The sequence below is a fragment of the Portunus trituberculatus genome, chromosome 48 (assembly GCF_017591435.1).
Source record: "Portunus trituberculatus isolate SZX2019 chromosome 48, ASM1759143v1, whole genome shotgun sequence".
Lineage (NCBI taxonomy): Eukaryota > Metazoa > Arthropoda > Malacostraca > Decapoda > Portunidae > Portunus > Portunus trituberculatus.
The window spans coordinates 2797748-2810924 of NC_059302.1; the positions used below are offsets into that span (position 1 = coordinate 2797748).

The following is a 13177-nucleotide window of genomic DNA, read 5'->3' on the forward strand; positions in this document are numbered from 1 at the left end:
ACCTGCATACCTTCAACACATGCTTTTGTAAATGTTTAGGATGTAATGACAAGTATATGGTGAACCACCAGAACCTTAAACACTTAAACAATAGTCTTTTATTAAGATGACATGATTTATACAGGTGGTAATAACCATTTATAAAGAAAATGGTTTATGTGTAATATATTGCAAATTGTCATACTTAGTTACGAAATATTTAAAGATTTATTCTTGCTGAATGACGTAAAATGCAACACTGACTCCGAATTTATACATTAATCACGATGATAATGTACCTTAAGTGATAAAACGACGTGTATGTGAATACACTTGGTGTGACGTCATCGAAAAGTTGCCAAGTACTGCTTTTATTTGGCATTACATGTCGTCATACAAGATTATCACAACAACTCAAAGATTAGCATAACACTAATGATTTCGAAAAAGATACTTCATGCAAATATTATATGTTCTATTTTTGACGCCCTATATGCAGAGAAGAAATCAAAAGAAGATATTACGAAGAATAAAAGATAATAATAATCGTGACTTCGTTGACCAAGACATCGAATCATACGGTAAGTTATTTGTGTGTTATTTTTCTCTTTCACTTCGAACATACTGACTTTTGAAAAAGCTTGGTTAATAAGAGTATGAAATAAAGTTATAAAGGATTGCGCATCGTGATCGTCAATCGTCCCTTTTCTGTTTGTCTTTGCCCACCCGCCGCCCGCCAATACAAGTATCAGACGAACTGTGTTACTGGACGAGTGGAACGCAGCTGACCAGATCTTACATCATTTCTTCGTGTACAGCGGTGAGTTAGTGATTGATTTTATTGAATTATGCATAGGCACCTACTTAATACATGTCATGTCCTTAAACAATAGCAAAGTTATTTGAAAGTAGCCTTGTATGTTCGGTGGAGGCGCCTGTATTAAGTACCGTCATCTAACAAAATAATTACTCTATAAATAAACTGCATTGATATTAAGGCTACCGTCAACTGCCGTCAACTAACAAAATAATTACTGTTGAAATGAACTGCATTAACAATATGGCTGCTGAAGTCAGTGAAGTTTGTTTATAATAATTTTCATGTTGAATGAGCAGCTCTACTCAGCGCACTAATGGTGGTGGTGGTGGTGGTGGTGGTGATGATCAAAGATAATAAGACTAGAGAGAAAGAGAGAGAGAGAAGTGCATGACAACATTGGCGGTGGTGGTGGTAGCAGAGTAGAGGGAGGGAGTAGGAGAAAGAATGAAGGACCAACCAGTACGCCCTCCCAGATATCGGAGAAAAAAAATTGCTGAAGGCTGAGAAAGAGTATACGTTCGAGAGAGAGAGAGAGAGAGAGAGAGAGAGAGAGAGAGAGAGAGAGAGAGAGAGAGAGAGGAGAGAGAGAGGGAGGAGAAGTCAAGTGGCCACCTTACAAAGGGTAGGCTACTGAAACAGAAATGTTGTAAATGATAAACATTTCATAAAAAGGAATCATATAGTGATGGAGACCTCTATTAATAATGAAGTGTTTTTCCACTGTCTTCTACGCAGCTGACGGTAGTTGACGGCAGTTGACTTACCAGCCTGCCTAACTAAGCTAGTTTCGTTCTGCAAACTTATCTTTCACAGCCAAATACCCTCATTTATTTATGAAAACCAATGAAATGCAAACTCTTATTTTACATTAATTTTTTTAAATACTGGCTAGTGCATGTGTCGTCATGTGTTCATGTCTGTGTGAGGTATGTGTTGTTTTGTTGTTATGACATGGATAACATGTTTATTCCAGATTTTAAAAGCTTTGTTTGTATGAATGTTCATATATTTTTTTTTCAGCCCACTGCAACAATGACTGAAATAAGGAAGGACCTACCAAAACACCATGTTTAATAGTTTTGGTAAGTAAATAATAATAGTTTGCATTGCATTCCCATCACATAACTTTTTGCTTGTGCTGTGTTATGAAACCAATGATATATGTACCATATTCTATATAGTTACTAGTATTTTGCATTTAGCATATGATGAATCTTAATTGTAATTTTTATATGTACATGATATACTACCAGCCTTGTTGAGTTGTTATAGACAACACATTATTCTCCATGACAGAAATATTGGAAAGCTGTATTTACTGTATCATCCCATATATATATATATATATATATATATATATATATATATATATATATATATATATATATATATATATATATATATATATATATATATATATATATATATATATATATATATATATATATATATATATATATATATATATATATATATATATATATATATATATATATTATTATTATTATTATTATTATTATTATTATTAACAATTTCAATCCTACCTTCATAACCCTCACAGTAATTATTTTGCAACACATAGGTAACAAATGGTCATTAAGTTCTTCAACACGAATTCTGGAAAATTGGTTCATTATTTCCATGTCAGCTCAACCTACAAAATACTGTCATAATGTTAATGCTCTTTCAGGGGAATCCAGACTGTATGCAAGCAGATACATGCTGTCTATTGATGGTGTTATTGTCAACGAGGACATTGCCACATTTGCTGCTGGTCTTGCTATGCTGTTTGCAAGCTACTACAACTTGAACATCATGTACCCTGCAGAATGTGCATCTACACTGAAATCATTCAAAGGTAAATTCTTACTTAACTTAATGTTAGCTTATCAAAAATCTTATCCAATTGATAGCCTGACTGCCCCATTCCAAATCCTTATTTACTTCTCTCTTGCCTCTATCATTGAAATTCAAGATTACATACCTGTCTATAGAATGTGCATATATCAATGAGCTATGGCAGGGAACTCCCACGCCATCTGCCGCCAGTTTTGAAAGCTCTCGGTCCCAGTTTTCAGGGATCTCAAGTGTCTAGGTAGGCATAAATTATATTTTTCTGTACAAGTTATCAGTATACCAGAGTTGTACTGGTCAGTATTATATATACTATGTTTGCATGAAACAGTGTGAGTGCTGCATATCATTCCATACCAAAGCTCATTGAGTGATCTTGTGTCCAATATAAAGATGACTACTATTTCTTCATATCATTCATTATCATTACAGATGTCTCATCAGCCTCAGCCCAGATGGTTAGCATGGTAGTCTTCTGTTTCTTTTTTTTTTTTTTTTAACAAAAGCCACCAGTATAAATGTAAAATCATTTATATGTAATATTTACATATCAGATCATTTATATATAATATCTACATATCAGTGTTTATCATTACAGATACTTCTTCAGCTCCAACCCAGATGGGTAGCTCATAACTCTTGTGCTCCAATATAAAAATAGCAAAATCATTCATATGTTGTATCTACATAATAGTGTTTATTGTTACAGGTGTTTTGTCCGCATCAACCCTGACAGGTGTAGCAAAGTGGAGATTAAGAAGAATTCCAAGAGGTATTCTCAAATTCATCCAAAAGTTCTGAGTTTGATTAATGCCCTTGCTGATGTGGATTGGAGGAGTTAAGGCCACAAAAGTGTGGTTATATGGTTTTGAAAGTTTTGTTTAATTTTTTGGTTGTGATTATTATTTCAGTTATGAAATTTAAAGGAATATTTTGAAAGCTGTTCTTAGAATTTTTGTCTCATGGAAGTTACTCTTTTTAATTTCATGTGTTGACGAGATTAATTTCTTTTCAAAATCTTCATAAGGAAGTACTAGAAGTTTCTCAGCAGTTGATGTCATGGAGGCTTAGCGTTTCAAAACGTCATATTTTTGCACATTCACTGCAATTCTCTTTACATTTAGGTGAGATGTTTCACCACATGTAATATGGAGCATTTTGTACTTTTATATAATCTGTGATGTTAACATTTCATACTCAGGAAAGATCTGATCAGTTTCCGCGTAAGTGGATTTTTAATAGTTGCCGTCATGGGAGAAATCTCAGCAAAATGGCTTTTGTACCTTAAGAATAAAATATTACTTATCAGTTGCCTTGTATTATTGTTACTTTAGAAGAGGAGGTTTTTGCAGGATTTAATGATGTTACATTGTTATATTTTTGTACCGTATTTTTACTTGAATTTCTTAAAGAACTGGCCAGCAATAATATTCATAATGATATTCTAATACTTTTATAGAGTTGTTTACAGGTTTATATATGTAACTACAGCAATTATTGCTGACCAATTTCTAAGAAAAGAATCGGGTAAAATCCTGTATGAAAATACTGGAATACAGTAATTTTAAGAGAAAAATATCTGTAAATGAATTAACGGAAAAAAATGTAAAACTTTTGCAAACATATAAATCCGTAAACTGATTTACAGGAAAACTGTTTTTTAACTGATCAAAGTTTACACAGAATTAAAATTTTTACAGATAAAACTGGTCGTAAATTTTACAGAAAATGTTTGGAAGCATAGATGCCAGTAAATTTTCTGTAAAATATACAAATTATATTTTACAGTGTGGTTTTTAGGCTACCTCATCACACACACACACACACACACACACACATACGGACAGCTGGAGGATGCCGGCGAATAACTTCTGCATCTCGATTTCCGGCTTGGCATTCCTCCCTTGTAATTTGTGGTGTGCACGCAGTACTTCAGCGGCGGGGCGTGCAGGCGTGAAGCAGGCTTTCCACTTTAGGGTACCAGTACCCTATTTTAGGGTAATCGAACTACATTTAGGGCGTTAGGGTAACAGTAGTGAATTTTAGGGTAATTTCCTTTTACCCAATTATTCATCACTCTTTTTACTTTCACTGAAGTATAACAATATTTATCTTGAGTTTAAATGTGAACCCTTCATGGTGTTACTTTTATGACTTTATGAGTGTGCCCTATGTTAAGAAGTGCAGTATTTCTGACTTGAATCCAAATAACCCCTTATTCTCTGCAAGTATGGTATCGGATGAGAGAATGTATTTAGGGATAAAAGCTATGGATACTGTGCATGATTTGAAATCAAGTGGTAGTACTGTAAAGGATGAGGAAATTACCAAATACTACCATTCTTGTAGGCAGTTTCTTATTGAGTCTGTCAAACAAATTCAAGCAAGATTTTCTGATGATGATGGCTTACACAAAATTTTACAGTGCCTTCGTCCTCAAAATGCTATAAATCTTGAGCCACCTTCACTGTCTAAGCTATTTGATGCAATTCCTCAGCTTTCAAATTTTGTTGACAGAAAAAAGACAGTTGAAGAATGGAGAAGTCATCACCTACTGGAAGAGTTGTCTAGTCAGCTCTCATGCACAGACTACTGGAACATTGTATTCAGTCAAAGAAATGCGGCAAATCTTCCATGTTTTCCAAATTTGAAAGTGGTAATGTCTACACTCCTATCATTGCCCTTTTCCAATGCATCAGTCGAAAGGTGTTTCAGTAAACTTAATTTGATAAAAAACAAACAAAGAACAAAGCTGAAAAATGAAACACTCAAGGGACTGATGCACATGATCTATCATTTAAAAAACAATAATCTAACGTCAGACAGACTGGATACAAATGCTGGAATGATAGCAGCTCTCCGGGGTGTAAAAAGTAATGCAACATGCAATGAAGTCAGTGATATGTAGGAAATGAAGTAGCTTAATCTGCCACTCATGAATAACTATTGTGCAACCTATAGCTGAGTATCTTATGATGTCCAGGTGGAAATGGTTAGGTCATGTACTCATGTTTTCAAAAAGGAAGATATAGTCATATACATGGATGGAAAGCACTAGGAAGGAGAGGTAGAGGTAGACTCAAGGAAACATGAGCGAGAAGAATGAGAAGAGATGCTGGGGAAGAATGCTGGAAGGATCTGTAAAGCTCCGAAAAAAAAAACTATTTAGGAAGATATCTGAAAAATCTAGTGAAAGTCTGGAAAAAAAAAATATCTAGGAAGATGGAGGCTGTTGGAGGAAATTCATTGTTACCCTATGCCTGCCATTGTGTGCGACAGAAATTGATTGATTGATTGACCACTCATACATTGACTGTATTTGCTGTTCCATAAACAACTTTCCCCATAATTAACTCAGCCCACATCTTACGGCAAACTTGCATCACCAATCACATTTTCTTTGATATTCTAAACAATTATTGAGAGAGAGAGAGAGAGAGAGAGAGAGAGAGAGAGAGAGAGAGAATGCATACTTAATGAAGTATGTATGTATTTGCCATAAATATGTAGTATGCAGATTGGCCCGAAGGAACTGAAAAAAAGTATTTTTTTTTATATTATATCTTTTTCTTTTTGCACGTGAATGTATAATGCGATAATGGTTGCCTAGTGTATATCCGACCTTAGTATTTTATTTATTTTTAAGAATGATACCAAATATCAGAAAAGAGGCTGTGAATTTTTTGTTATCACAAAGTGCACTTTACGTTCAGTATATTTTTGTTATGATAGAATATGGAATGATAATGAATATCTACTTTCTTACAAAATAAAAGGAATAATTACTATTAAAGTCTTTGGAAAGTTCCTTAAAAAAAAAACAGATTAAAGCCCGATGCCATCTCACATTATATATATATATATATATATATATATATATATATATATATATATATATATATATATATATATATATATATATACACACAAGTAAAATTTTTAGGGTAATGGATGCGATTTTAGGGCGATTTTGAAGGAGGATTTAGGGTAAGAAAAATAATCCTCGTGGAAACCCTGGCGTGAAGCAGCGACGCGGAGGCGGTGTAGAGACTCGTGCGGTGATTGAGTACAGGTGGAAATAAGACGTAACACTTGCTCCTCTACTTATATGACAAAGGACGCTCCTGGTAGAAAACATTACATTACATTGCTGTTTGCTCTCGATTTGATAGCAGGTAGGATATCAGTTAAGCCAAGACACTTTACTTATGATGTAAAACTATCTAAATCCAACCGTGACGATGGTCCCCCTCTCCAGCTCTCCCTCTGCCCTCACCCACAGGTCCCGGTGTTACAATATTGTCACAACAGATTTAGAATATCCTGTGTTACTTTGCGCCTCACGTGGAGAAGCGAGCAATGACGTCAGGGTCCATATTCTCCACAATTTCAAAATGCTTTATTTAAATTTACACGAGTTTTTTAATTTTTTTTTTTACGTTTATAGAGGCTGAATGACAAGATTTCTGCATTATTAACTATATAAACACCCTTGAAAACCCCGCCAATCATCTCTGTAGCCTTGGAAAGTAGTCGTGGTGACAGAGCAACGCGTTTCTGAATCCTGTCCATATTTGTGTGATGCGAGGCAGGGTCAGCGTGTGGCACCAGACGGGAGCGCCCTCCAGGAAGAGTTTGAGGATACTGAGTTTCCGTGGTGTATGCTCTTCCGGTGTTCCCAAGGGTTCAGATTCTTACGTAAATGTGTTGTTCATAGTTACCAATGTTGCTTTCAAGTTTGTCCGCAAAATTAGTTAAAAGAATATTCACGTTTAAAGAAAAGGGACTCTGCAATGATAAAAGAGAAGAGAAGGACAGTGTGTGTGTGGGTGGGTGCGGGTATGTAGTAGTAGTAGTAGTAGTTTTAGTAGAAGAAGTTAGAAGTAGTAGTAGTTTTAGTAGGAGAAGCTAGTAGTAGTAGTAGTACTAGTAGTAGAAGCTAGTAGTAGTACTATTGGTAGTAATAGTAATAGTAGTGGTTAGCACTAATAGTAATAGTAGTAGTAGTAGTAGTACTGGTAGTAAGGGTAGTAGTAGCAGTGGTAGCACTAGTAGTAGTGGTAGTGGTGGTAATAGTAGTAGTAGTAGTAGTAGTAGTAGTAGTAGTAGTAATGGTAGTAGTAATGGTGGTAGCACTAATAGTAGTGGTAGCACTACTAGCAGTAGTGGCGGTAGCTCGAGTAGTAGTAGTAGTAGTAGTAGTAGTAGTAGTAGTAGTAGTACTGGTAGTAATGGTAATAATGGTGATGGTGGTAGCATTAGTAGTAGTAGTAGTAGTAGTAGAGTTGTTTAACAATTTTGCCTGTGTATGAACATTCTGAATAAGAATGATAGTTCCCCTGTCCAGCATAAAAGGTTAGGTAGTTGTGCCTGTCGTACTGTATAGAGTAATTGTGAGGCGCGGTGAATGGCTTCCTTTCTTTTCTTTTTGCTTCTCTGAGTCAGTGTCTCTCAATTTAAGGTGTAGTTCTAGAGTTCAATTTGGTTCCTGTCCATGATTTGTTTATAGAGAAATTGAAGTCTTGTAAATCTCTCTCTCTCTCTCTCTCTCTCTCTCTCTCTCTCTCTCTCTCTCTCTCTCTCTGTTGTCATCAGTGGCCAGTGGTTGGTTCCCTGCGTGTGGTCAGTGGTCGTGTGGTCGCCGTGGGTCGTGACTCACGTGTCGATGTTTTTGGTTTGTGGCTTGTGATTTATGTTGTTATGTTGAACCCCTTCACTACCAAGACATGTTTCCATATTCATTCTGGTTACATTTTGGCAGTTTCGTACAGCTTTAGAAACTAACGTGGGGGATTGAAATAGTAAGAACTGTGGCTGTAAATCTCTTAACCTCCATAGATCTTTCCTAATGTAAATAACGTGTATCTCAGTATTGAAGGGATTAATTACACAAACACACCTATCACTCATTGTAAGAAGGAACAAGTGTATGGTGAACGAAAAGCGTTATTTTGCATATTTCTTTATTTTTGAGTAATGAAAGGAGCTGATTCGAGCATTGATGGAAGGAGGCGGGATGTCATTCAGTGCGGGATGAAACAATACTTCATATGCAAAGTCCGACCACGGCAGCGTCAGAGTGTGTGGCCAGGACCCCTCAGTGATGCCCTGGTGCCCTGGACTCCAAGGAGAAGTGTGCGGAAGAGGCGAGGAATCAGAAAGGCAAGCTACTCCTCGCGTCTGGAGAAAAGGCCAAAGAAGAACGATGGATGGGTCGAGCGGAGGTCACACTGAGTGGCGAGATGAACTCAGGCACAATGGCAAACCTAGGCTTGTAGCCTAACTCGTCAGCAACGTAGGTAACCTCAAGAAAGGTGCCGTCATTGAGGGGGAACCTACAAGGTAAAGATGGAGGGATGGTGAGGCATATATTTGGTGTGGGAGTGTTTCTGCGTGACATTTGGTGACAGGATTCTAAGTGTTTGTGAGACTCAAACGTGTGTGTGTGTGTGTGTGTGTGTGTGTGTGTGTGTGTGTGTGTGTGTGTGTGTGTGTGTGTGTGTGTGTGTGTGTGTGTGTGTGTGTGTGTGTGTGTGTGTGTGTGTGTGTGTGTGTGTGTGTGTGTGTGTGTTACGTAATGCTTTGGAATCAGTTAGTATTACTTAAAGTTTTGGTGTTTTACTTTTGCTAATTGGAGAAATCTAAGTAGATATTATTTTGCTTTTCCTTGGAATGACAATTGCTTCCATGGCATTGAGCCGTCCCTGCGTGCTGAGCAACAGGCGTCTCTTTCGACCACTTGTGTGTGTGTGTGTGTGTGTGTGTGTGTGTGTGTGTGTGTGTATCTGTTTGTGTGTGTATCTATTTGTGTGTGTATCTGTTTGTGTGTGTATCTGTTTGTGTGTGTGTGTGTGTGTGTGTGTGTGTGTGTGTGTGTGTGTGTGTGTGTGTGTGTGTGTGTGTGTGTGTGTGTGTGTGTGTGTGTGTGTGTGTGTGTGTGTGTGTGTGTGTGTGTGTGTGTGTGTGTGTGTGTGTGTGTGTGTGTGTGTGTGTTATATATATATATATATATATATATATATATATATATATATATATATATATATATATATATATATATATATATATATATATATACATAAAATTGAATAAGTATGCAAACCAATACAAATAGAAACATTAACAAATACTATTTTTTTAAATCAAACAGTGCACACTGATGAGCCTTCTTGTGAGACCATATGTTACTCAGAAACCTGGAGGAGCCTCGTGTCCCCTGTAGGAGGAGGAAGGTCCGCTGTGACCCGAACAGGTTTGGTGCATAGCAGGAGTCGAAGAGCAGGAGGGGAATGACCTCAGGGTGTCCGTTATGTCGGGGAAAGGGACACATGAACATCCCCATCCACCGGCGGGTTAAGCACGAGTTTTCACGCCACTTACCCTTTTGGGAGTCTGATACTTAAAGTTAAGAATGAATTAATGTGACCTAACCTAACTAACTTTATAATGAGATAACTTATTAAATATCCCAGAATGAAAGACAAATGAAAACACATTGAACCTTTGGAGCGAGATGAAAACAGTGACCTGTTTCTGCCATCAGGGACGCCTGACCGTGAAAGATCAGGTTTCAAACGAGGTCATGCCCTAGAAATAACCAAGTAATAAAAAAAAGAATAAAAAGACAGCTCACGTTCATGTGTGCGCACCTGGTGTCACACGGGCACCTGCCTGCTGATGAGCAGCCTTGAGGCCTCACCTGAAAGAGCCACGGAAGTTGCTCTGTCCCTCAGAGCCCGGAGTGCCAGTCCTGCTTATTTCTATGCCGTTGCTGGTCTTCACGTTGTACGAGAAGTTTCCGTCGCCGCTGTCAGTGCGCTCGTCCACAACGATGGTGGCGTCCTTGTCCTGGCTTGCGGCCACCACGGCCAGCACGCTGGCGAGAGCCACCTGGGGACCAGCAGTAAGTCACTAAAGCAATCATTTCCAACCAGCGTGCCACGACACACTGGCGTGCCGCGAGACAACTCAAGGTGTGACATGGAAATTCTGAAATCCTTTCACTTTATAATATATGTCTATCTATCCATCCATTTAATTTCGCATTGATACTGTAATGTTTAGACATACTTATACATTTTAAGAATTATTGTCCTCGAATAAGATTAATATGTTTCTGTTTCCAATCTTCATATAATTTCCAGTGGTCTTCAGGTTTTCAAGGACAATACGTTTCATTTTGAGTGATCTTTGTATCTACGAAGAGATTTACTTTGTACATGCTTATATGTGATTAAAATCATTATCTTGTGTATTATAGGTAGCTATTTTTATTTAGTTTGAAAGCCAAACGTTGTCCAGGACATCTTGTTTTATTATACTATTGGAATGACGAATATGCAGAAAAAAGTAATGTTTCGGAAATGTTATATATAAGTAATAAATAATTAGCATTAATCAACATAGAAAGTAAAAAAAGAATAGCAATAATCAACATGCTCAAAAAGATGATAGTTTTATTACCATTCGTTATTTCAACTTCTACATAGTAATGAGGTACCTCGGACATGTTTACGCCTGGCGTGGTGTGTCGTGTGAAGACAACGTCTAAAACTTCTGAACTAAGGACTGCAGGAGGACTTTGTAAACACTAAAAATCACACACTGAAAAAGTAAAGAAGGGTTTTCAAGGTCAATATGACAACAAGCAAGGCGTGAGGCACTTTCTAATATGCATGAGTAATGTTCTAACACAAATGAAAGGTCAGTTGGGTCTAGGACAACAAGAAGTAATGGAGTCGCCGAGGGAAGTCCCTGCGTACAAGACTGTAGGAGCGGTACTTACGAATCTCATGCCGAGGGTATGGGGCATATGATGAGGAATGTCGCGACGTGCTTGCTATTTATACTCTCTCTCTCTCTCTCTCTCTCTCTCTCTCTCTCTCTCTCTCTCTCTCTCTCTCTCTCTCTCTCTCTCTCTCTCTCTCTCTCTCTCTCTCTCTCTCTCTCTCTCTCTCTCTCTCTCTCTCTCTCTCTCTCTCTCTCTCTCTCTCTCTCTCTCTCTCTCTCTCTCTCTCTCTCTCTCTCTCTCTCTCTCTCTCTCTCTCTCTCTCTCTCTCTCTCTCTCTCTCTCTCTCTCTCTCTCTCTCTCTCTCTCTCTCTCTCTCTCTCTCTCTGTGTGTGTGTGTGTGTGTGTGTGTGTGTGTGTGTGTGATACAAATTCAACGGTCGCCTGTTAGTCACCCAGTCAGTCTTCATTAGGTGTGTGTGTGTGTGTGTGTGTCGCTGTTTATGTATTGTGACTCGTGGTTTGAGGATTGTCACTTAAGTTTGATTACGTGAACATGTCAAAGAATTATTTATGTTGAGAAAGAAGGAATGGATGAAAGGCGTTGCTTTGCATGTTCCTTTATTGATTTATTCCTGCGTTGATGGAAGCAGGCGGGACTTCATTCACAGCGGGGCACAACAATAGTTCATATGCAAAAGTATGAGGCGTTTATCGCGGCCACGGCAGCGCGAGAGTGTGTGGCCAAGTCCCCCCGCTGCTGCCGTGGTGCCGTGGATTGTGAGGGACAGTGTGTGGAGGAGGCGAGGGTCAGTGGGGCACTTTACTTCCTGTCGAAGGTGATGCCCGCGGCGCGCTGCTCCTCGGCGATGCGGAGAAGCTCATACACGTGCTCGGGAATCTCAGGGCCGACGGGCAGAAGGTCGGACTCGGGCTGGTAGCCGAACTCGTTAGCCACGAAGCGAACCTCAGCAAAGGTGCCGTCTTCGAGGGGGAACCTGTGGCGGGAGAAGGAATAGGGGGCGTGAGGCACGTGTTGGTGTGGGTGTGTCTGTGTGTGGCATTTAGCGAGGTACAGTGGCTAAGATCTCGCATATATATGTACAGTTCGTGTCAAATGTGTATTTCACCACGGTCGTCTGCTGGTCACCCAGCCAGTCTTTCCCATTACGGAGCGAGCTCAGAGCTCATAGACCGATCTTCGGGGAGAACTGAGACCACACCACACTCCACACACCGGGAAAGCGAGGCCACAACCCCTCGAGTTACATCCCGTACCTATTTACTGCTAGTTGAACAGAGGCTATACACATTAAGAGGCTTGTCCGGACCCTCTCGGTTGTGAGCTGTGTGTGTGTGTGTGTGTGTGTGTGTGTGTGTGTGTGTGTGTGTGTGTGTGTGTGTGTGTGTGTGAGTGAGTGTGTCTGTGTGTGTGTCTGCGTGTGTGTGTGTGTGTGTGTGTATGTGTGTGTGTGTGTGTGTGTGTGTGTGTGTGTGTGTGTGTGTGTGTGTGTGTGTGTGTGTGTGTGTGTGTGTGTGTGTGTGTGTGTGTGTGTGTGTGTGTGTGTGTGTGTGTGTGTGTGTGTGTGTGTGTGTGTGTGTGTGTGTGTGTGTGTGTGTGTGTGTGTGTGTGTGTGTGTGTGTGTGTGTGCTGGTGAGTGTGCGTGTGCGTTCCTGGGTGCGGAAGGGCTTGCTATTAACAGCCAATTGATTGAGGCCTCACCTGAAAGAGCCCTGGAAGTTGCTCTGGCCCTCAGCCCCCGGGGTGCCAGTCTTGGAGCTCTCAATGCCGTTGC

The 13177-nt window shown here is 39.1% G+C and overlaps 2 protein-coding genes and 1 long non-coding RNA gene across 6 annotated transcripts in view; 1 reads left to right on the forward strand and 2 right to left on the reverse strand.

The window, feature by feature from the left end:
- The first annotated feature begins 421 nt into the window (after positions 1-421).
- Positions 422-2651, forward strand: LOC123498390. Its single transcript, XR_006672675.1, has 3 exons — positions 422-799; positions 1820-1881; positions 2490-2651. It is a non-coding gene; the product is annotated as an uncharacterized LOC123498390 (long non-coding RNA).
- A 5951-nt stretch (positions 2652-8602) lies between these two features.
- On the reverse strand, positions 8603-11542 carry LOC123498381 (cuticle protein AM1159-like). Of its 4 annotated transcripts, XM_045245480.1 has the most exons (4): positions 11439-11458; positions 11154-11257; positions 10353-10543; positions 8603-8988 (listed from the first exon to the last, which is right to left on the reverse strand). In XM_045245480.1, exons 2-4 carry the CDS (start codon positions 11160-11162, stop codon positions 8808-8810), a joined length of 381 nt encoding a protein of 126 aa, XP_045101415.1. In that variant the 5' UTR covers positions 11163-11257; positions 11439-11458; the 3' UTR covers positions 8603-8807. The 4 variants fall into 4 exon arrangements, with proteins under 4 accessions (XP_045101415.1, XP_045101413.1, XP_045101417.1 ...); XM_045245478.1 differs by having other exon boundaries at positions 11154-11542; XM_045245482.1 differs by having other exon boundaries at positions 11117-11542.
- Positions 11543-11989: 447 nt separating this feature from the next.
- Positions 11990-13177, reverse strand: part of LOC123498383 (cuticle protein AM1159-like) — a 1731-nt gene continuing 543 nt past the window's right edge. The window contains exons 2-3 of the mRNA XM_045245484.1: positions 13105-13177; positions 11990-12379 (exon numbers count right to left, since the gene is read on the reverse strand). The exon at positions 13105-13177 is cut by the window's right edge and continues 118 nt beyond it. Of these exons, the coding sequence (XP_045101419.1) occupies positions 12205-12379; positions 13105-13177 (248 nt within the window). The 3' untranslated portion in view covers positions 11990-12204. The remainder of the gene's footprint in view (positions 12380-13104) is intronic.